The 23,721-nt window shown below is 34.8% G+C and overlaps 3 protein-coding genes across 5 annotated transcripts in view; 1 reads left to right on the top strand and 2 right to left on the bottom strand.

Annotated features, from left to right (window-relative positions):
- Positions 1-23,721, bottom strand: part of LOC111043467 (gastrula zinc finger protein XlCGF8.2DB-like) — a 138,967-nt gene that overhangs the window by 10,667 nt on the left and 104,579 nt on the right. The gene's annotated exons all lie outside the window — the stretch shown is intronic.
- On the top strand, positions 378-17,766 carry LOC120354183. 2 transcript variants are annotated; one of them, XM_039440720.1, is made up of 3 exons: positions 378-569; positions 15,842-15,997; positions 17,499-17,766. In XM_039440720.1, exons 1-3 carry the CDS (start codon positions 456-458, stop codon positions 17,568-17,570), a joined length of 342 nt encoding a protein of 113 aa, XP_039296654.1. In that variant the 5' UTR covers positions 378-455; the 3' UTR covers positions 17,571-17,766. The 2 variants fall into 2 exon arrangements, with proteins under 2 accessions (XP_039296654.1, XP_039296655.1); XM_039440721.1 differs by lacking the exon at positions 378-569 and adding an exon at positions 13,929-14,285 and having other exon boundaries at positions 17,499-17,718.
- The window catches only part of LOC111043466 (zinc finger protein 771-like), a 43,152-nt gene continuing 41,100 nt past the window's right edge, over positions 21,670-23,721 (bottom strand). For both annotated transcript variants that reach the window (XM_039440713.1, XM_022328428.2), the window contains exon 3: positions 21,670-23,182. In XM_039440713.1, coding sequence (XP_039296647.1) covers positions 22,638-23,182 — 545 coding nt within the window. In that variant the 3' untranslated portion in view covers positions 21,670-22,637. The remainder of the gene's footprint in view (positions 23,183-23,721) is intronic.

The following is a 23,721-nucleotide window of genomic DNA, read 5'->3' as shown; positions in this document are numbered from 1 at the left end:
AAAACGATTTTCATGAAATTTGACAAATATGTTCCTTTTTTTTGCGTGTCGACGTATATAAAGGTTTTTGGAAATTTTGCATTTCAAAGATAATATAAAAGGAAGAAGGAGCCTCCTTCATACTCCAAAATTAGAGTAAAAATCAGACTATAGAATTATTCATCATAAATCAGCTGACAAGTGATTACACAGATTTGTGGAGAAGCCAGTCTATTGCTGTATTTCCATAAGGTCTACAGTTTCAATCAGGTACTTGTGGATGAGAATACTGCGTGAGGTCTACTGTTCACAGAACTACTAGTATGAATAATTACCACAATATCAACTTCTCAACTACACAAAAACCTATTGAAATAATTGTTGGGTCGATTTGATGTCAGGTTTCGAGTTTGGTTAGCTCGATGGTGCGCTCTCAATCTAACAAGCAGGCATTCACCGTGTGGCTATGACAAACTATGCTCTGCCTCCATTTGCACCTGTTGGACCAATCAGAGGCCTTCGTCTGGACTGTCATAGCCAATCCGGTTCAAGCACTCTCGTCTCTACCAGAACTTGAATCGCAGTCTGAGGTATCTACTATATTCATTCATACAAACGATATTCAGTTCATTCATCAAATCGTTCGTTCAGTTGTTCATTTATTCTATGTCGTGTTCATAGTCTAATTTATCAAGCATAAAATACATTATTAATTGACCGAGCGAAGTGAGGTCTAAGATGCAAGTCGACGGTTTGGCATTTCTCTTAATGTTTAAATGTTTATATATGTTGCGCATTTATGGCGAAACGCGCTAATAGATTTTCATGAAATTTGACAGGTATGTTCCTTTATTAATTGCGCGTCGATGTATATACAAGGTTTTTGGAAATTTTGCATTTCAAGGATAATATAAAAGGAAAAAGGAGCCTCCTTCATATCCAATATTAGAGTAAAAATCTGGTGTGGTGCACTCACACAACTTTCCTTGCCGTTATGAAAATTGATCACCTGACGCTAGTGTTCCCGCGCATCTCAAGTCTACTATTCAAAGATTTGAGCCAGCTGGTGACAGGGCAATAACGCTGGAGACACTCGAGGTCTGCTATCTCTTCATAGTGAATCATTTAATAGAATCAACAGTTGCCAACAGTTTGCAATTGGATAAATAATATTTTCTAGAATTTCGAGCTTATTTTTAATGTTAGGTGAAAATGTTACTGAACATTAATTGTAGAGATTCTCATGCTCAATCTTTTCCACTCGAAAGTTTTTGTTTAAATTGTATCTAAAACCGGATAACTGAGAATCTAAAATCAAATTTGCATAGATGGGGCAGTGCTCCTGAAATTTTTACAGATATGAGACTTGTTGCAGTTGATAGAGCTTATCAATGACTTTTTAAGGTATGAATTTGATCAAAATCTTTGGAGCCGTTTTCGAGAAAATCGCAAAAAACCCTGTTTTTGACAACATTTTCGCCATTTCAGCCGCCATCTTGAATTGCATTTGATTGAAATTGTTCGTGTCGGATCCTTATAGTATGAGGACCTTAAGTTCCAAATTTCAAGTCATTCGGTTAATTGGGAGATGAGATATCGTGTACACAGACGCACATACACTCATACACACACACACACACACACACACACACACACACCACACACACACACACACACACACACACACACACAAATACAGACCAATACCAAAAACAACTTTTTTGGACTCAGGGGACCTTGAAACGTATAGAAAACATGAAATTAGGGTACCTTAATTTTTTTGGAAAGCAATACTTTCCTTACCTATGGTAATAGTAATAGGGCAAGGAAAGTAAAAATCAGACTATAGAATTATTCATCATAAATCAGCTGACAAGTGATTACACAGATGTGTGGAGAAGCCAGTCTATTGCTGTATTTCCATGAGGTCTATAGTTTCAATCTGGTACTTGTCGATGAGAATACTGCGTGAGGTCTACTGTTCACAGAACTACTAGTGTAATATACATATATACATTTACAGGTTCTTGCTTCCATAAATTATGATGCAAATAAACAAATGAATTTCAAATCGCTTAACAAAGAGTACTACTTGTCTTTTGAAATACAACTTCATACTTCTAAAATATGGAGCATTTGCTTCATTTTCTATGAATGAACGTGAGCAAAACCTTTTGCTCATGCTCATCAAGAAAATGGTTTGAGCATTTGCTCAACTTGCAGCAAATGCTTCAAAAAAGGTGAGTCTAGTCTAGAGCAGCTTTTCACCTTTGGCTCATTGTAAAATAGCTCAACTTTCGTCGTTTTAGAGCCATGAAGCTTGACTCTCCTTCCAGAAGTCATTCAGGACTACGTTCTCCTCATCCTTACTTAAGTAAACGGAACACGAAACCGAAATTTAAAAAACGATTTATTCAAGAAACAAACCGGCAAAAATATGCCCAAAATACAGAAATGAGACAAAGAATGTAACTACTAGAGCTTATACACTATTCCAAGTGCTGTATCAGCTACTACACAATAACAATGGGTTTAACTGATATTATCAGATGTAGACCATGTTTCTGCTGAGCACTTCACACAGTTCCATTTTTGTTTTTGATGATGACACACAAAGAATGATATTTTGCTTCACAGGCCGGACACGAGACAGTTTTTTTGGAATCACTATTGTTGATTTGTTTTTGCAGCTAGATCACTCTTCACTCATGTTTGATTTTTCACTAGATATAAAATTGAATTTAAAGTTAAAATAAGATATTACAACAGTTTATTTGATAGTTATTTGTATATCTAGAGTGAAAAGTGCTGTTTTTCTCCCTGAGGAAAAAGTTTGAAGCTCGAGGCGAAGCCGAGGGCAACAATTTTCCTGAGAGAGAAAAAACATTTTTCACTTGTGTTATACACAACATTTTTCCTCCACCTACATTTTTATAAAAGCTTCAAATAAAATAATTTTTAAAAACGTACGTGACCAAACAATGTGTTACAACATTATCTAAAAAGTAAACAGAAACAGCTGGCTTGTAATCACAGTTCTCCGCCGACAGCGCTATCTGTCGGCAAAAGTTGTAACAACAATGGCCGCATCAACTACAGCTATGATGAAGTTCCAAATTTGATTAGTTAATGAGGAATATTCGTTGGCTGGTATTTTGAATAGCATGCAATATGAAAAAAATATTTATACATTATTTTAGTATAGTGATATGAAGTTTGTAATAATTTTAGCATACACACATATATTTCATATGTTGATAAAATGTGGTTGAGGTATTGAATTTAGTTGGCTCAATGACTGACCACTCTATTTATGCTTCCTCGTCTGAGCTTAGACCTTCTTACCTATTACAATGTAAGTTTTTAAAATAGAGATGCTTCCCATGTTATTTAAATGGAGTCAATTTTCCTCCCTAGGAATTTTTTCTGTTTTTTACTACCGAGAGCGAAAAAGTGACACTTTAGTATTATGTTTCAGGGAGTAAAGTAAGTACTTTAGACAGTGGGTGGAGGAAAAAATAATAGTATAGTATAAATAAGTATTCTATTGATTCACTAGGTTAAAAGTAGGCTGTAAGATTAACACCAGGAGGCCGGCAAAAAACTTGTTACACAACTTTCACTCTGTAGAACGATATAAGAAGCGATGTGACTGCATCGGCTGCCCCATTAGAACTGAAACCGATTAGCTCCTAAATCATCATCACCGAGGGTTGTTATCTCCGTTTCCCAATTGATTATTCATATAATTGTTTGGTGATATTTCTCTGTTGTCTATTATTTCGTACAAGTATACTATTTTCTGCTCCTAAATCATGAGGTTATTACCTCGGTTTTCCAATTGATTATTCATAGAATTGGTTGGTGATATTTCTCTGATGTCTATAATTTCGTACATAAATACCATCTTGAAATGCACTGCAGTTTTCTTGTCAATCATGTTCATCGTTAAGAACCAATAAGCACACCTCAACTACACAATCTAAAGTACACCTTAGAGTAATCCATCATTTTCAGAGTAGCAACATCTTCTTCATAATTATTATGATTTGTCACAATGTACTTCTCTTCAATGTATAATTATGATTTTCAATCATTCCTGTCTTTTTGGCAACATACTCCCAGGACTCACATTTATTTTTGGGCTTCAAAGAAGTGACACCTCAGTTTGCCAATTTTCAACTTGGAGACTGTTTCGAAGAATCATTTTTTATTTATATTTTTGTGAGGATGTCCACATGAGTATCTGATTTCTGAATGGAGTGGGGGTGTAACAACCATAAACAGTTCAAAACGTAATAGGGTATGGTTTCATTGTCGTCTCGAAATTATTTTTTCCTAGTACATATCAACGTAACAAAACTCATTTTTTTCAGTTATTATTATTAGCGTATGGCTTTGAATGGTGGGGAGACCCAAGGGTAGTTTCACCTCGCCGTATATAGTCCAAAGTTCCCTAATGGGAAACCGGACACTAAGGTTATAGTCAGCACAATACTTTAAATTTGTACACTTTTCACTTCGGAATAAAGTACATTTTGATGTTAAAAAGTCCAAACATATACAAAACCGAAACAAAACTATCAGTTACAAACTATTGTTCTATAAAGAAATATTGAAATCTTGGTGTTTATATAATTTCCAGCGAGAATTCAGCTCCACTATTGATATTATATGATACGACTTGAAGTTGTCAAAATCTTGACTCGAAATTCAATCTATTCTGAACCTTTTAGTCTTTAAATAGTCACAGTATCCCTTGTATCAACATCCCAATTTCATAAGGTGAAAACAATACCTTATTTTCGGAACATCATACAGCTTACCAAGTTCAGCCTTTACAAAGAAAGCAAAGGAGAAAATTACAAAGTTTTTTCAGAGATGGAGAACACAGCAATTTTCAAGGCGTATGTGAAGTTTATGGCCTGTGACCAGCAACACGCTTCAATACTCTTTTATCCCATGATAGCAATTGGTACAATTGTGTTTGTGGGTATATACACGGCTGTTCCAGCAGTGAATAATACTGACATTGCAATCCAGGCTTTCGGAGACGGACTGTCGTGTACTCTGGTATATGTATGTATTTTAGAAAACTATTTTAAACCTGAGAAACTCAGAGGACTGATCAAATTGATTGAGGAGAATTTTTTCGTCAGCAGAGAAGATTTCAAAGATAAGGTAGGAACTTGGCAAGAGATTGATACAATCCATAAAAGTTACTTCTCAAATATCAGTTTCACACACAAGTGCATCAAAGTGGCGATGAAGTGCATGTTATTTGGTGTTCTCTTCAGGAACACTATCTTCTCATGGTTTCAGATTTCAGTTTACTCGGGAGAACTACCTGATTCGTTTTCAATGATGCCGTTTTTATATTACATTCCACCAGAATTTGACCAGCCAATTTTCTTCATATACGACTTGATACTGCAAATGACTGTAATTGTGTCTGTTTTTAGCGAGGGATATGTGTTAATTACCATACTATGTTTCTCCTCTGCAAGGGTTTTGGTTGACTTTGATACAATTTATGTTCTGGTCGATAATCTTCGCAAAAAATACAAGGATTTCAATGCGGTTTATGAGAGTGAAGACTTCAAAAGGATGTTTCAGTTGAAGGCAGACATGGCAAGAATAGTGGCATGCCACCAGTGCATTATAAGGTTAGTTCATTTCGAAACTTGAATCCATTGAAGAGTTAGTGATGTTGATTTGAAAAACTTTCTATTTGAGAACTATGTGAGTATATCCTTATTCATTTATGGCAGTGGCAAATTCTAATATTTAATCAATAAGTATAAAAACAACTAAGTTCTCCAAACTACAAAAAACCATTGATACCATTGCATTCATATTAGCCCATATGAATAAAACCAGAGCAAATGCTCATGAGCAAGAGCATGGAGCATAAGGTTTTGCTCATGAGCAAAATGTAGAAGCAAAAGCATTTGCTCATTTCTATATATGAATAAGCTTCACCTTTTACTCTTACCTTATGCTCCTGAACTCTGGAGCAAATGATCACGTATTTTAAAGATTTTTCATCAGCTGATTCGCTTTTGTGGCCTTACTTTGTTTTTATAGCTCACGGAAGCGCTAAATATTTATTGCCTCCTAAATAATGTAGGGGGCACCGCTTGTGTTTGCATCGTCTGCTCTGTTTTCTATTTATGAATAGAGTTTTAGGTTAGTTGAGTTTAGAATTTTGAAATAATAGCGTGAAAAATTTCATCTCTATAATAATCTTCAGCATATTCTTATAATATCAATAGCCTTCTTATAATCGTCTACACTCTCATCTTCTTGAATGCTTATTTCCTATTTTGTGATGGTTATCTTTATATCTTTTGTATTTATTCTTTTGTAGGCTAATGGTAATATATATATATATATATATATCATGGTTGAACCTAATAAGAGTTATACAGTTCTCAACTATTGGTTGTGATCGTATCTGGTATAGTGTCCTCTTCCTCATACGAATTAGTTGAGCCATTTTACTATGAGCAAAAGGTGATAAGCTGCTCTAGACTGTACTCACCTTTTTTGAAGCATTTGCTTCAAAAGTTGAGCTTTTAGTTTATTCATATAATTTTGAGCAAAAGCTTCTACTTTTGAGCAAATGCTCAAACTATTTTTTTGATGAGCATGAGCAAAAGGTTTTGCTCACGTTTATTCATAGAAAATGAAGCAAATGCTCCATATTTTAGAAGTATAAGCAAATGCTCAACTTTATTCATATTTCCCATTATTTCTAAACAATGTAGATTGTCATCCAAATTGAAGTTAGAAGCTTACCTCAAATATTCACTCTACAATACCACAGTAATCTAAGGGCCAGTTTCCGAGTTCGGGATTTGGCTAAGTCCTAGACTTGAAGCAGCTGGAGTCAGATAATTGGCTTTCCGAAACGGGGCGTAGTCGCAGTCATTGTCATAGTCACGTTTGAATTGAATTTCAAAAAAAAAACTAGAAAATTAAACACAAAATAGAATAAAGAAAAATTAGTGTGAAGTTTCAGCTATTTTGAATTATTTAGAAATGTTTGATTTCGTCAAAGAAAAACGTTTCAAATTATAGAAATGAGGAAATAAAAACTGTGACTACTGTTATAAAAACTGCGACTACGCCCCGTTTTGGAAAGCTAATTTTCTGACTCCAGCTGTTTTAAGTCTAGGACTTAGCCAAATCCCGAGCTCGGAAACCGGCCCTAAGAGAATTGATCAAAAGATGAACAAAAAAACGTACTTTTTTGACAACTACATGTCGTACTTTCTTTTGTTTATATTTTCTGCATTCCATTCCTATAAGTCGCTCTATTTAAAAATGGCTCTCAGTTGAAACATGTCATGCACTAATCTATAATAAATAAAAATCGAGCCTCAAATTTTGACATTCAATAACTTTTTTTGTGCACCGAATTTGATGATTTTTGTTTAGTTGTGTTCGTTATGTTCAGGACCAGGTTTATGGCCTATCAAATTTATAATCCGACTTCAGGACTCTTTCCTACGGTCCTTCAAATTTTAGGCCGGTTACAGAGCTCGCGGTACGTCAGTCGCGCTTGTCTTTTCCATAGATATTCCATGTATCCGTACAGAGCAGGACTGAGCGGCACGCACGCGCACGGTCAGGACCATGCGTTTTATACAGCGTATGAATACCATCGCTCGAGCTCGTGCGCATCCGTTCCATCGGTCAACTGACGCGCTATTGAAGCAAATAGAAGCTTTCAGAGCTGTACTGATCGCAACATAACCAATGTGCTGACACCTCTGCCCGACAATCAGCTGATATTGGATTGAATAGCATAAAGAATGAATTCAATATTAATAGTGTCATATTTGAATTCAGAGTTTTTCTTTACATTTCTTCAATCATTTCTGAATTTTTTATTGAAAAAAATCATATATTATTACGGTAATATTATCTACATTTATTTGAACCGTAGCTTAAAGTGACTGCAAGTATTCCCAATGGTGATACAAGCTCGAAATAACTCATCAAAATTTCTGATGGAGATTTTGAGGTAGTTGAAAAATGTATCTTCACCCCAAGCAATGATGTATATAATGGTACTAAATTCCCTTAGAAATGCTCTTTGGGCGACCATCGGGTGAACTTGATATCTACGTCTTTTAATCTTTTGTTTACGAAGATAATAAGCTGCAATTAAACAATCTGTAAAGGCGTCCATTTTGTGAGTCAGAAAAACTGATGTATGGTCAGGATGGTGCATACGCACTGACGGTCGGTCGAGCTCTGAATGTGTAAAACTGATTCATCGATGCGTACGGTCAGGATGGTACAAACGCACTGACGGTCGGTCGAGCTCTGTAACCGGCCTTACATGTAATCCTTATGAGAGAAGATTTGTGAGCTGGCCACACACGGAAATAAAAATCAGCTTTTATAATCATTGCGTCATCCAACAGCCGTCGATAGATCTGTTTTTCAATTTTCTTTCTACTGATTCACAAAATTTTAATTCTTAAAAATGCGGCGGTACGAACGGCGTCCAAACTTGGGTCGTAGAACTCGAAATGCTGTGAATTTAGAATATGCACGGGAAAATCAGCAGCAAGGAGATATACCATCCAATTCCCAGCAAGCTAAATTCAACTATAACTAAAAATACAAACTGCTGTACAACTAACTAAGCACATAGGAAGTCCATATTGAGATATAAATATGTAAATACTGATGTTGGATAATTTCCATAAAAATATAGTGCATCAGCTTAAGCTAAGGCTAAGAACACCTTTGGAGGCGCGGCTTTGTGATAAAAAGTGCTTATCTTATGGAGACTGCCTTATCACACCGTTCCATGCCATTCCCCATTCAGTGTGTGTGAGTTCTTCCATTCAAACCAATAAGCAAGAACCAACTGGATGCAGAATGCCGCATCGCGACTCCTCAGGTGTGCATCCGTGTGCTAAAGTCTGTCATGAGATGCATTTGGCGGTACGAAGTTCGACGGGCCAGCTAGTAAAATATAAAAAAATACTGTACTGAGTGATATATCCATTCTATTTCAACTACTGATAAATTTGAATTGACGAAGCAGCAAAAAATACTGTAAAACTAAACACTGCTGCCTCAATCACTGTTGCCTCCAGTTTTTATTGAGCTCTTTGAGTAGGTAGGCCTACGTGCCGCTTCTACATTCTCTGTCAATGACCCCCTTAAGAATAATACAGAGTGATTATAAAATGACTTTACAACTTTGAAAGCACATGAATATTTATTGAAATTACTTACAGAATTGAGAAAGGTGTCATTTTGTTACAAAACACTTCAAGTTTAAGGTGTGGGTGTTATTTTGGTTGGATGTGACAGCCATTGGTAATGCGACATACATCCCACCGATAATCAATTTCTTGCCACACTCGTACCACAATATCAGACGTAACTTGTGCAACCGCAGCGATCCGAATATGATCCGATTCCGGAGGTCATTAAGATTGTCAGGTAGAGGCGGAACAAAAACATTATCCTTAATGAAACCTTACAGGAAGAAATCAATCGGTGTTAAATCCAGTGAGCGAGGTGGCCATGCAATTGGCCCTGCATGGTAAATCCGGTGAAGTTGAAAGCGAATATCTAGAAAATCCCAAACTTCTCTGTGGAAGTGAGTTGGCGCACCGTCATGCTGAACAAGTTGGACAAGTTCCCTTTGTACGAGTGTGGCAAGAAATCGATTATCGGTGGGGTGTATGTCGCATTACCAACGACTGTCACATCCAACCAAAATAACACCCACACCTTAAACTTGAAGTGTTTTGTAACAAAATGACACCTTTCTCAATTCTGTAAGTAATTTCAATAAATATTCATGTGCTTTCAAAGTTGTAAAGTCATTTTATAATCACTCTGTATATTGAAATGATAAAAATAAGATTGAACTAGGTTGTAGAATTATAGGAATGTTATTTCGAATCATGGAGGTACATAATAGCTTCATCATCATAATAGTTATCATCAAAAATATATTACATAAGTTAGCAAGCATTCCTGACTGGCAATTGGGAGGTACCGGGTTCGATTCCCGGGCTGGCAACTAATTTTTGGATAGTAGTTCTCATCGAATTTCCATCCAGCTGTTAGCCCTGTTGTCAATGTCTGCAGTAGCAGAGGTCGTCGGGGTGATTTGCAGCATTTATTTAGGATTTTCGTTCAATAATAATTATATATTAATTAGCATTTGAATAAATGCATTCTCTATTTAATTCCATCTGTTACCTTTTTATGTTAGGGCTACTCTTAATTATCCAGAAATAAAAATAAAAATCCAAGTTCTCCTCTAAAAAATAATGTTGTTTACTCACAACGTGTTCCAACAGTAATTTAATTTTCAAGTTGGTCTGAAAATCACTGAAAATTACATTACTGTTGAAACTTTGTGAGTAAACTTCTTTAAAAAAGGGTACTTTGATTTTTTAATTTTTATTTCTCGATTATATAAGTTATATGGTGAATTGTTATTTATATAATCTAGTTTTTCAGGAACTGCAAGACTTATGCCGATAATTCACAATTTGTGATCTGTTGTTTACAACTTATTGTATTGGCACCGTCCTGTGTGTTCACGTTTTTTATTCTCAAAGTAAGAACCCACATTAGGTAACACAAATCAATTCACTCTATATAATGACTATAATGCCGGCCAGGGTAGCTGAGACGACTAAAGGTGCGTACAGATATACGCGCCGCAAACATGAGCAATTCACTTTTAATCAGCTGACTATATCTGTATTTTTACAGAAACGGTATAAGATAAGATATAAAAAGCTTGGCATCAGCTGATTAAAAGTGAATTGCTCATGTTTGCGGCGCGTAAATCTGTACGCACCTTAAGGCGTTACACCCTTCAGTCTGCTATAGTGAGGTCCACGTTTAAATGGCAGTGAAGAAAGATAGGAGAAAAACGTTTGCCAAGTCTCTCCATTTTGCCACTGAGTGTACACAGCTGTTACTCAATTCATCCCATTAAATTTGATCTAATAATAATTATCATTTCCATGATAAAATAATCAATCCAATGTCAAATTAACAAAACAAATTTTTTTCATAATTTGATTCGAAAATTTGCTTTCATAACTGAGATCAGATTTTTATTTTTATACAAACCTGAAATGGCGGCTAATTTAAAAAGCTGTGATACAACAATCTGAATTTCAAAACAACAGAAATTAAGTTATTTGGTAGTTATTCTATTCCAATTTCTTTCAAAAGTATTAAAAAATAGAAATCCTTTAATGTAATTTCAATGGAAATAATTTTAAAATAACCTTTTAATATTATTCATACCGGTACGAGTAGGTCTAACCTTTACATATAGGCTAACTGAAGCATGGATGAAGTCTAGGATGGTTAGTTATCAACTTTTAAAATGTCATTTCAGGTATTTTAATTTGTGTTTCTCATACAGTAATGACTAAAAATTATTTAATTGTTCCAAAAATACATTTTTCATGAACTATACGACTTGTGTACTCAAGTATTTTGATAGAATGAAGAAAAAAATGGCGGCTGAGAATTGTTTACTTTTGTACAATCACTGTCAAAAGTGAAAGTAAAATATTCTGTCAAACTGGCAACATTGCAAAGCGAGAGAGAGATAGCGCTATCTGTTTTGTTGTATGATAGAAGAGGACAGCAACAGTATTGTCAATCGTACACTGCCATTATAACGTGGACACTATAGCGCTACCTGATAGTGGGTTCGAATCCCGCTGTTAGACATGGACGTTTGATCATCTCATCAAATCACCCTCGCACTTTCTATTACCCATGCACTAGCTGAAGCTAAAGGCTCATATATGTTACAATAATTCAAGAATTGCGTTCTTCATGTGCGAAATCACATGTGAACGTTCAAATACAAGTTTGAATAAATATGTTCCAAGATGTTTTGAGCGAGTTATACTGGGTTCAATAATCTATAGTTTTCTTCAATATTGTTTTCCATCACGAACTGCTTATTATTAAATCACTTTTTGTGATAATAAAATCTATAGTTGTCGATGCAATACAATTATATTACTTCCACTCTTCTAATGCAGTGACTTCCAACTTTCCCCAATTGTTTCAAAGACTTTTTAGCACAGAATTTTAACAAAGAAGGAAAAATAATCATGAGAGAAATTAAGATTGTAACCACACATTCAAGCTCTTACGACTCTCCCCTGATTGGATATAATTTTGTAGCTCCATCTAGTCTTCAAAAACTAACCAAGATGTAATTTGAAAGTCTTCCACTACATGGTACCCATTACTGGGTGACGCCATCTAGCCCACTACCTCCGTAAACAAAGCCATAGTGCATGACAGGTGGTTGATGGACGTCAGCACAGGTAGGGCTCCTACACCAATAGAAACACTAGCTGATATAGATCAGCTGAAATCAACAGATTTTTATTGGTGTAGGAGCCCTACCTGTGCTGACGTCACCAGAATGCACTAAGGCTTTGTTTACGGAGGTAGTGTCTAGCCCCGCCTACTTCCACCTGATTGGTCGAAAATCTCGTGCCAACAACATTCTAAGAAAACTAATTTATTAAAAAGATTTTTTTAGTTTGAACATGATCAGAATTTGATCAAATAGAATTTCATTAAACAAAGAAGCTGCAGTTTTGGAAACAGTATTGATATGAAATATTGCACAAACTAGTCATGCAAACTGAAATCCCTACCTTACACAACATACTACTAACGTAGAGAAAATGTGGCATAAGTGAATTGCCCATGTTATTAATACAACGTTCAAGTTGCAAATTTCAAGCTGAATACTGACGACAACTGATATCTTATTATGCTATCTTTTCTCTATGCTAGTAATCAAAATAACAAATTAGAAACGCCGTTGGTTGTTAAACTTGTATTCCTAATCTTTCACTACGTTTTTATTCATTTTGACATCATAAAATTTATTTAAAAAAAAAAAACTAAATTTATAGGAGTCTGGAAGCCTCCGATTTGTACGCATCAAAACTGACCTAGGCTGTCAACAATATTTGAATCGGTTTAGCCCGTATGAATAAACTATTTATTTATTTATTTTATTTATTTACAATGCAAATGACACTAATGTAATAACATTGGAAGATATAATAAGATAGTCCTTGTGGTATTTTTCTTCCAAATTTAAAGGAGACAAAGTCCAAGATAAGGTTAGAATTTCACTTGTACAATTTTTATAAAATTTTAGTCCAAAATAAACATGGAAACTACAAATTTTAAATTTAGATGGCTTAATTTAATAAATTTATTAGAAATATTCCACTCAATTACCACTTATAACGAATAATATTGAGTTATTTAAGAAAATTTGGAACCATTCAAGAAACACAAACTTGTAAACACTATGGAAATCAACTATTGAATTCAATCTTTAAGGCTGTGCAAAGGCTAAAAATAAACTTTCTACTTGTGATATTTTTCATAGTTTTTCGATTTGTATATCATCAAGCTATCAAAATGGAAAAGTTTTCTCAGGAAAACATTTTTTTTTTTGATCATTACTTTTTTGAGATATGAGCGCCTAAAGTTTAAATTTTTGGGACAAAACATTTCAAATTTGGTAAGAGATAAATCCATGAGATATTTAGAGGATAGATTCTTCTTGGTATTGCTGATCTAGTAAAACAAAAAGTTTCTGAAAATATAAATTTTTAAGAGAGTTGTTCAATTTACTAAAAATAACCAAAAATAACTTCTAGTTGAGTTATTTTTGGTAAATTGAATAACTTTTTCAAAAATTTATATTTTCAGAAAATTTTTGTTTTACTAGATCAACAATACCATGAAGAATCCATCCATTAAATCTCATGGATTTATCTCTTACAGAATTTGTAATGTTCTGTCCCATAAATTTAAACTTTAGGCGCTCATATCTCAAAAATTAATGATCAGAAAAAAATGTTTTCCCAAGAAAACTTTTTCATTTTGATAGCTTGATGATATACAAATCGACAAACTTTGAAAAATATCACGAGTAGAAAGTTCATTTTTAGCCTTTGCACAGCCTTAAACCGCGATCAACTAATAATTGCACTGATATCCGCTTCTCTCATTGGTTCACATAGAATTTAAACTATATTAAATCACAGTAAAATTGTATGAATGAGACAGGAATTGAAATTAAATTGATAATTAAAATCGGAATAACAATGTAACAATGGTTTCTCTTGATTTCATAGGTGACTGAGTTGAAAAAAGTTGTCTTATCTGTTTTCATGTTTTTCTTTACCAATGTGGTTTTATTTCTCATCTATCAGAATGGACAACGAATTTTCAACCAGGTAAAGTAATGGATACGGCAAATTTTCCTATAGTAAGATTCACATTAATTACCTTCAGTAGTTCTGTGAACAGTACCGGTAGAACTCACACAGTTTTCTCATCCACAAGTATCTGATGTCACCTGTTCTAGTTGAATCACAATTCACAGTTGAATCATAATTTACTCTTATGGACTGTTTCCTCCAAGATCAAAAACTCACTTATGTTAATAAACTCAGTTCACGTTTGAATTTGTATCCCATATGATGATTTATCCAGTTTTGTGATAATCTTTCCATTTGATAAAAATATTTCTCAACTATTTAAAAAATATTTTTTCAATCACGAATATTATAATTTCTTCAGCATTATTCAGTTTATTCAATCATTTTTTATTTTATTTTTAATCGCATATTAAATTTGTTTTTCAAATGTGAGAATATTGATACTGATGGGCACACATCATAAAAAATATTGAATCCCTACCTTATAGAAATATGTGTAATGCATGCAATGAATAATCCACTTGTCAGCTGATTGATTATGAATAACTCTATGGTCTGATTGATCCTATCTTCGAAGTAGATGATATAATAATAGTGATATCAGAGTATGGAGGAATTCCTTTTCTTTCCATACTATCATTAAAATGCAAAATTTCAAAAAACCTTGTGTATACATCGACGCGCAGTTGAAAAATGAATATTCCTGCCAAATCTCATTGAATTCTATCGACGTGTTTGGCTGTAATCGCGTTACATACAGACAGACAAAAGCAAATCCGAGTTAAAGTATAGACCTCACTACGTTCGGCAATTAAGTCAGTGGAAATTATAGAACGACATATTTAGAATGTATCTTTGCCCACTACCTTCTTCACTAGATAGGATAGCTGTGATTCAAGTGATCCCGGCATATCGGATAAGAATAATTGTTTCTTGTTATTAATTATCAGTCAATTGTATCTCAAATATAATACTAGTAGTTCTGTGAACTTATCATCCACAAGTACCTGATTGAAACTATAGAACTTATGGAAATACAGCAATATACTGGCTTCTCCACACATCTGTGTAATCACTTGTCAGCTGATGTATGATGAATAATTCTATAGTCTGATTTCTACTCTAATATAGGCGTATGAAGGAGGCTCCTTTTTCCTTTATATTGATATCCTTGAAATGCAAAATTTCCAAAAACCTTGTATATACGTCGACGCGCAATTGAAAAAGGAACATACCTGTCAATATTTATATTATTATTATTCTTGAAATGCAAAATTTCCAAAAACCTTGTATATACGTCGACGCGCAATTAAAAAAGGAACATACCTGTCAAATTTCATGATAATCTATTACCGCGTTTTGCCGTAAATGCGCAATATATAAACATTCAAACATTGAGAGAAGTGCCAAACCGTCGACTTGAATCTTAGACCTCACTTCGCTCGGTCAATTATGTGTCACCACTTGAAAAAAATTAGGCTATCATCACCCTTGCTCATACAAATTTATGTAGTAGAAAATAAGTGTAAATATTTTCATTGTATATCTTTTTTTACAATAATTTATTTTAGAATGATAAACTCCGAGAATCACTGATGGAAGTTCCATGGGTAGACAAACCCCGCTGGCTGAGACAAACGATGCATATTATGCTGACTCAGGCTAATCGAGATATTCAAATCAAACCTTACGGCATTTTCACACTTAACTACATGACCTTCAAAGATGTGAGTCATTTTTCATTTTGAAGTATAGGTGAAACCGACTTGAAGTGATTGAGACGGAGCTGATGGTAACAAAAGAGAACGACCTCAAATTGACACAATATAATATTGTATAAAATTCATTTTGAATACAACGACTTGACACAACCATGTTATGTATCCGAAAAAATAATTTATGAAAATAGAGGAAAGAGTTATGAATGTAACACTTTCACCAATCTCTAGTAGAGTAAACTAATAGCTCAAGTATCGAACTGCAGTCTTCTGTGGATTGATATTTATTAATTTATTCAATAATTTAACATAATACAGTTTCTAGAAAAGTACCACAAGCCCAAAACTGTTCCAATTCTATTTTAAGGGCCCCATACACTAGGGAACTTGGATCAGCCAACTTGGTTCGGAGAACCAAGTTCGTGTAGGATTTGCCCACACACTGTAGTGGGGAGAGCGAACAACCGATCGTTAATATTCAGTGTCTTTCGGGGTCTAGAGATGAGTATGTCAAAGTTTGCAGCTTCTGTGAGAAGAAAATATATTGAATATAGATAGATAGAATATATCGCTCTGGTGGACGAACCAAACAAAGTTTTTAATCCAGATTGTAGACCAAATTCGTCACGAATTTGGTTCGCGGTTCGCCAATTCCCCACATACACTGGGGAACTTGGTCCCTAGTGTATGGGGCCTTTATAAGACAGTCCAAATGTAGCTACGTAATGTGTCACTTTCACATGTTTGAAATACACACTACAATTTACAATCCAATAATAATGTAATAATGGTATGACAAACAAGAAAAGATTCTTGATTTTCCAATGAAAATTGAATGGAAGTATATAAATTTCAGGTTGTTTTAATTAAAAGACAATAATGACCGTCATTGTAATACGAGTTAAGAGCACCTGAAGAATAGGTACAGAATGGAAACTTGTAATCGAACGCCTATCTAACCAATGCTTTTTACATGATGCAAAATACTAGACACGTCACGTAACCTTGGGAAGTTCCAATCCTGGTCTTCTGATTGGCTCGTGGCAGTGAACGAGATCAATTGATCCGGATCACTAAAGTGATCTGAACCTACCATCAATACTATTACAATGCGGCACTTCCTAACAAGATGGCGGATTCTTGCATCAGGGTACTAGCCAAGTTTCCATACTGTATGTATAGTGTGTTATTATGTCAGTAATAATAAATTAAGGCTATAAACAGCTGATGAAACATCGCAGTTGTTGTCAACCTAACACTCACTAATTTCCCACAACTTGAAGTGTCCCAACATGGGCTAGTTTACCCTACCAATTTAATAATTTTCAATTATTATTATATTATGGGAGCATAACATTGGTAAGATATTGTTCCATGCTCTCTATTATACAGCTCATTGGTACCCTATGTTTAAGATTTTAGTGCATAGAGTATGAGTTCATGATAAATACTGATGATATTATAATGGTTCTTGAAAACTTATGATATTCATTGTTCCTATTTGTTTCAGTTGATGAAATTCACATTCTCGGTTGGAAACGTGATTTATACAAAGAAGCAGCTAACAAGTCAGACTCCATAAGAATGAATATTAAATTATATTTAATGAATAAATGAAATTGGGCAAATGTACCTTCCAATTCGTTTCCATCTGTAGATATTTGATGAATGTCAACTTGTAAATTAAAAAATAAATCAGGTTTGAATCGGAGTGTATGAATTCAACCTAACCGAGACTAATGATTCCTTTATGTTACCCTTTTAATACCAGTAACAAAGATGGACATGGTTCATATTTATCTTTATTCTTTTACATGGTTGGTGAAAATTACTGAAACTCTTCTTCTTCCTCTTCCCCATCTCATCATTTTTCTACCCTTTATCCTCCGCCCCCTGCCTTGTTCTTTTTATCATGTCTTCTTCTTCAACTCCTGCCTTCTTTTTCTTCTTCTCCTTCTCCTTCAGTCCACTGTATAATAATATTAGCACTGTAGCAGTTACTTTCTCTGATGTATTCCAAGCTAAACATAGCTGAGTGTGTGGCTAACCTAACCTAACCTTTACTATAAAACATGAACTTGTGCAAATACCTTAATAGCATTGGTTGCATTCAAAGCCACCGATCAATTCCATCATGTTTTTTTACATTCAGTAAAAACCCTGATCACAGAGAACCACAGAATGGTAACTCGGCTAGTACCCTGATGCCAAAATCCGCCATCTTGAAAGAAAATTTAGCATTGTAATATAGCAGTATTTTTTTAATTTTTAACAAGATAATGCAGTCATGTGTCGTGGTCTTGATGCACTCAAGTCTTGGTTAGATTGATACCTTCCATTCTGTATGTATTCTGTGGCTGAACGGTGGCTCATGAGACAGATGTTTCCCCTGCTGCTTATATTTTTGTAAACAATACTAGAAGCTAACCTATCTCATTATATAATCTATTGAAATGGAAAACCAACAAGTGATTGGAGTTGTTTTGAATGCTTTTTAAGATATTTTTAATGTTATTGAATTTATGTAATCATGCATTCCTCTGCTCCCAAATAAATAATAATGGAGTCTATTATTTGTAAACAACCTTGTATTCAGCCATGTCTGTTTACGTTCAGCTACTCTGTTTACTTCTTTTCCATCAGTAGAAAAGTATGATGAGCTGATCAGTGAACGAACCGGATATGACATTTTTTTTTCTTATCAGTTAGACCAAAAACCTTGAAGAGGTATAAACCCACAATACCTATGCCTTCCCAATGCTAGCACTCACTTGAAATTAAAGGCTACCATTGAGGTATTTTAGCGCGAGATGTTATATAATATATATTTTTTGTAATATTATAGATTACAAAAATCTTCAAGATCTTTGGTATGTAATAATCGAATGAAAAAGACTAAGAAATTGTCAAAAAACCACTGATTTATTGATAATTAGAAAGACCGGTTTCGGCTATTACACCATTGTCAATCTCTGATAAACAGAGATATCAATGGATCTGATATCTGATGTCTGATAACAGAGTTTATCAGAGATTGACAATGGTGTAATAACCGAAACCCGTCTTTCCAATTATCAATAAATCAGTGGTTTTTTTGACAATTTCTTAGTCTTTTTCATTCAATATGAATAATTACCACAATATCAACTTCTCAATTACACAAAAAATATGTAATAATCTTCCAGTTTGTCCCCTCAATGGCCGATTTCAATTCCAAGTATACTAGCGCTGCATGTTAGTCTATGCATCGTTCAACGACCATACAGTGCTTCGTTCAGAGCCACGTTCACTCACCGGTCTCATCGTTCACTCACCGATCAGTGGCTTTGAACTGGGGGCTTTGCCCCCTGGTTCACCTACTTTGCACTGGAGGTCGAGGAGTACAACACACAGACTGTCAACGGGCTGTGGCCGGCTGTTCTCAAACAGCTATCGGCTGCCATGGGCAACACTAGCATAGATAACGGTTGAGTTCAAAGCCACTGATCGATGAGTGAATGATGAGACCGGTGAGTGAACGTGGCTCTGAACGAAGCACTGTATTGCCCGTGGCAGCCGATAGCTGTTTGAGAACAGCTGGCCACAGCCTGTTGACAGTCTGTGTGTTGCACTCTTCGACCTCCAGTGCAAAGTAGGCGAACCAGGGGGCATGCCCACACGAGGCGGTCGCACGCGGCTTCAGGCTGACTGCTGCCGCGTTTCCACTTGACACCCAGTTCAACAGTGAGGGCAGTCAGCCTCCCGACGCGGCTGAGTTGTGGTCTGCCAACGAAAAACATTATAAAATCAAATTTATTGCCTCGAAGTAATACACAAAAACAATACATAAGATATTTGAAAAATTCACTTGAAATAACAAAATCTACATACTTGTAGAAAATATTTTATTTTGCAAGTTATTATTTCAATGTGGTTTGAACTTCTAATATTGTAAATACCATAACACATATGATTTTATTATTTTGTGTTGAAAATATTATTCGTTGAAATAACAAATTTGACTAAAATAAACATTTAGGGCTGGTTTCCGAGCTCGGGATTTAGCCAAGTCCTAGACTTTAAACAGCTGGAGTCAGAAAATTGGTTTTCCAAAATGGGGTGTAGTCGCAGCCATTGTCACATTTGAATTAAATTCGAAAAACTAGAAAATTGAACTCAAAATAAAATGAAGAGAAAATAGTGTTAAGTTTCATCTATTTTGAATTATTTAGAAATGTCTAATTTCGTCAAGGAAAAACGTTTTCATTATAGAAATGAGAAAATTAAAACTACAACTACTGTTATAAAAGCTGAGACTACGCCCCATTTTGAAAAGCCAATTTTCTGACTCCAGCTGATTAAAGTCTAGGACTTAGCTAAATCCCGAGCTCGGAAACCGGCCCTTAGTTTCTAGCATGAACTGAAAGGAATAAGTTGTTGAGTAATAAACAGAAGTGTTAATTTATTGAAGTGTGATGGAATAGTTATTTGTGCAACTAGTGCGCAAAGTGACAGTTTGCTGCACTGAAAGAAATGTTTACGCCCAAGCCGTAGGTGAGGGCGGAATGGCTTCTTGAGTGCAGCAGAGGAACTTTGCGCACGTATTTCACATTAAATTTTTCCTACAGTTACCATTGAATATGAAAAGTGGGTAATTATGGATAAAATTATGGCTGAAATCCATCAAATATGTTTGTGTGTGTGATGCTGTTATTAATAACAACATTAATTCATTTAAAAATTAATAATCCAATTGAAGTTGAAAATTCTCAGCCAAATTTCTCATTTTTATTCATTCAAGAATCAGAAAAAATACAGATACACGCCAGGCTACACACCAAGCAGCTGGACTGCAAAATGGCTGAACCGACAAGCGCGCGACCTAGTGGGAAGAATCGTACCTAACTTCATTTCATCCAGCTTCAGATATTTAGAATTATGATTAACTAGAATTACCGGAAAATACCATAAGTAAACTGAAAAATATTTATAAAATAACAGACAACAGAAAATATTTTATTGTAGTATATTCTAATGTTATTTTATTAATTTTATTGACATGGATTTCAAACGGTAATTATTTAACCTGAAAATTCGAATTTCAAAATGTGTGTTTGCTACATTTCTCATTGCTTGGAGTTGAAATAATTATTACTGTCAATAGAAAATAAACATTATTCATTATTAAATTATGGGAAGTTATTATTTAATTATGATTTAGATTATAGTTATTATTTAATTATGATTCAACTGTATATTATAAAGTGTACTGTGTTGAATAAAAAGATTATCTTATCTTATCTTAGATAAACATTATTCTTGTTTTGGATTTCTAGATTGGGATTTTATCATAAATGTAGGGTACGGTAGCCATTGAAAAGATTCTTATCTAAATCTAACCACAGTCATTGTTACCAACTTAATTTTTGTTTTCGTGCACTAATCCTCCATATAACCCACCAACTATTTTGTGTTGCCATGTTGCAAATCTGGAGTGCAGAAAATTTTTTTCCCACACTAGAGCGGAAAAGTGATTCTTTGCGTTCTGTAATCAGTGCAGGAATGGCCACTTTTCAAGGTAACTAGGAGAAATCTTTGTCTAGGATGATAAGATTTCCTATATAATGATTGAATTTCTTAGAATTAATTGGCATTACCAGTAAAACCTTATTGGTTTGTGTAATGGAAATGAGAAACAGTTCAAAACTTAGAATTGTATATTGTACAGTAAAAACATTAATATCGGGGACCAAGCTTTGCTCTGGAGTACAAAAGCATAAAAAATTTATTATGAAAGAAGAAATTATAATAACATTCATACAGAAATGTTCTATCCAATCACAGTAAATTGAGATTAATGCCCAGAAGAATGCAAAAATTTCCCTCACAAAGGCCCAGTTGCACAAAAGCCGGTTAAATTTTAATCCTGAATAACTGCACGTGAACCAAATCAGAGAAGATCATTTCAAAAAGATGGATCTACTGGAATTAATCAGATTTAAATTAACCTGGCTTTTTTGCAACCGGCACTTAGTACCTGATTGAATGATTACAAAAGTTCAACAACTGAGTCATAATTTTGACACAGTCCTACACATGAACTCACTCACTCACTTCCATCACCAACAGACGACTAAATAATTATTATCATCTGTTTTCCCAAAAATGAATAATAATTATCCTTTTAATGTCCTTCAGCGAGTTTTCTCAGGGATAAGGCCTAGTGCAATTGAATCTTTATATTATAAACCTACTATGTTCTGAATTTAGTGAGAATCGTTAGAGCCGTTTTCAAGATCCGGTGAAATACAAACATCTAACAAGAAATACATATAAACAGAAGTTGCTCCTTTAATAGTATAGGATACAAAGCCACTATCAGAAAAGTCGCACAGAGAAGATAACGTGGCCTTTTCACTAACCTGATCTCCAAACAACTAATTATAGGTACCTGGGTGTGCGTGTGCTATGTGCAGAGTAGGATCTCGGTAAAACAGGCGGCAGGGGAAAGAGAGGTTACTGTCCAATAGGAGACTCAGAAGATGATCACGCCACCGATCATGTGACAGGGTGTTGATTCAGATGGTATTTATGCTAAGGGTGGATTAATACTGACAACTGCTAATAGCTATAAGAGATTGAGGCTGAGCAAAGGTTAAAAATAAACTTTCTACTGAGGATATTTTTGAAAGTTTTTCGATTTTTCTCCAGTATGTGTTCTCATATGACTTTTCAAATTACTTGACCTAGCACTTTTGAAGTCACAAAACTCGCAGCTGAAAGGTTTTTCTCCAGTGTGTGTTCTAGTATGTATTTTCAAAGCACCTAACCAAGAACTTTTGAAGTCACAAAACTCGCAGCTGAAAGGTTTTTCTCCAGTGTGTGTTCTGATATGTCTTTTAAAATGAACTAACTGAGAACTTTTGAAGTCACATAACTCACAGCTGAAAGGTTTTTTTGTAGTGTGTTTTCGAATGTGTCTCTTCAAATTAGCAGAATTTGGTGTTTCATAGCTACAGTGAGCACAGCTGTAGAGCTTGATCTTGATCAAGTTGATCTTCTTCACAGATGACTCAGTGCACTTTTCCACTGGACAGATTGAATGCTCATTCAGTCCACCCACTTCTGTTGCATAGTCTCGGCCAGATGTGCTGCAGTTTGAAGGCCACATCTCTGGTTCACTCTTCACTGCACTTCCTTCAGCCTCTTGCTCATCTGCAATCATCAATAATGCAACATGTAAATTATGAAAACAGGATATTATATAGTGGAATTTATGTTATAAAGTGAGTGGAAATGATAGGACAACAGATCAAACAATTTTTTGTTACCTCCGCCTTCTATGATAGGTAACTCTGATCCAAGTCCTCCCAGACAATATTATATCAATTGTTGATTATTACTTATAATTATCATCAATAATATACATTAGTTGTCAAAAAAAAAAAAAAAAAAAAAAAAAAAAAACGCTATCTGCGAAAATTTCCATCTGTAGAATGGCTGGCTGCTAGTATAAAATGAGTGCTGCTATCCTCTCCAGCCAACACCCGCTCAACAGAATACCTCAAAACAGTCAGCAAGCAAGGGATGTAGGTAAGGGATGATAAGCCAATAATATGCTTCAGCAAAGTTCTTTTAGTAGAATAGAACAATGATTGTAGTTGCACAGAGACAGTGCTACTGGAAAAAGTTAACAGAGGTAGTTAATAAAATTAGATACATTCAAATCTATAACAAGTTGTAGGAGAACCTCT

The sequence above is a fragment of the Nilaparvata lugens genome, chromosome 14, assembly GCF_014356525.2.
Source record: "Nilaparvata lugens isolate BPH chromosome 14, ASM1435652v1, whole genome shotgun sequence".
Classification (NCBI taxonomy): domain Eukaryota; kingdom Metazoa; phylum Arthropoda; class Insecta; order Hemiptera; family Delphacidae; genus Nilaparvata; species Nilaparvata lugens.
The sequence above is the reverse complement of the archived record's forward strand: the minus strand, read 5'-3'. Positions and strand labels throughout refer to the sequence as shown.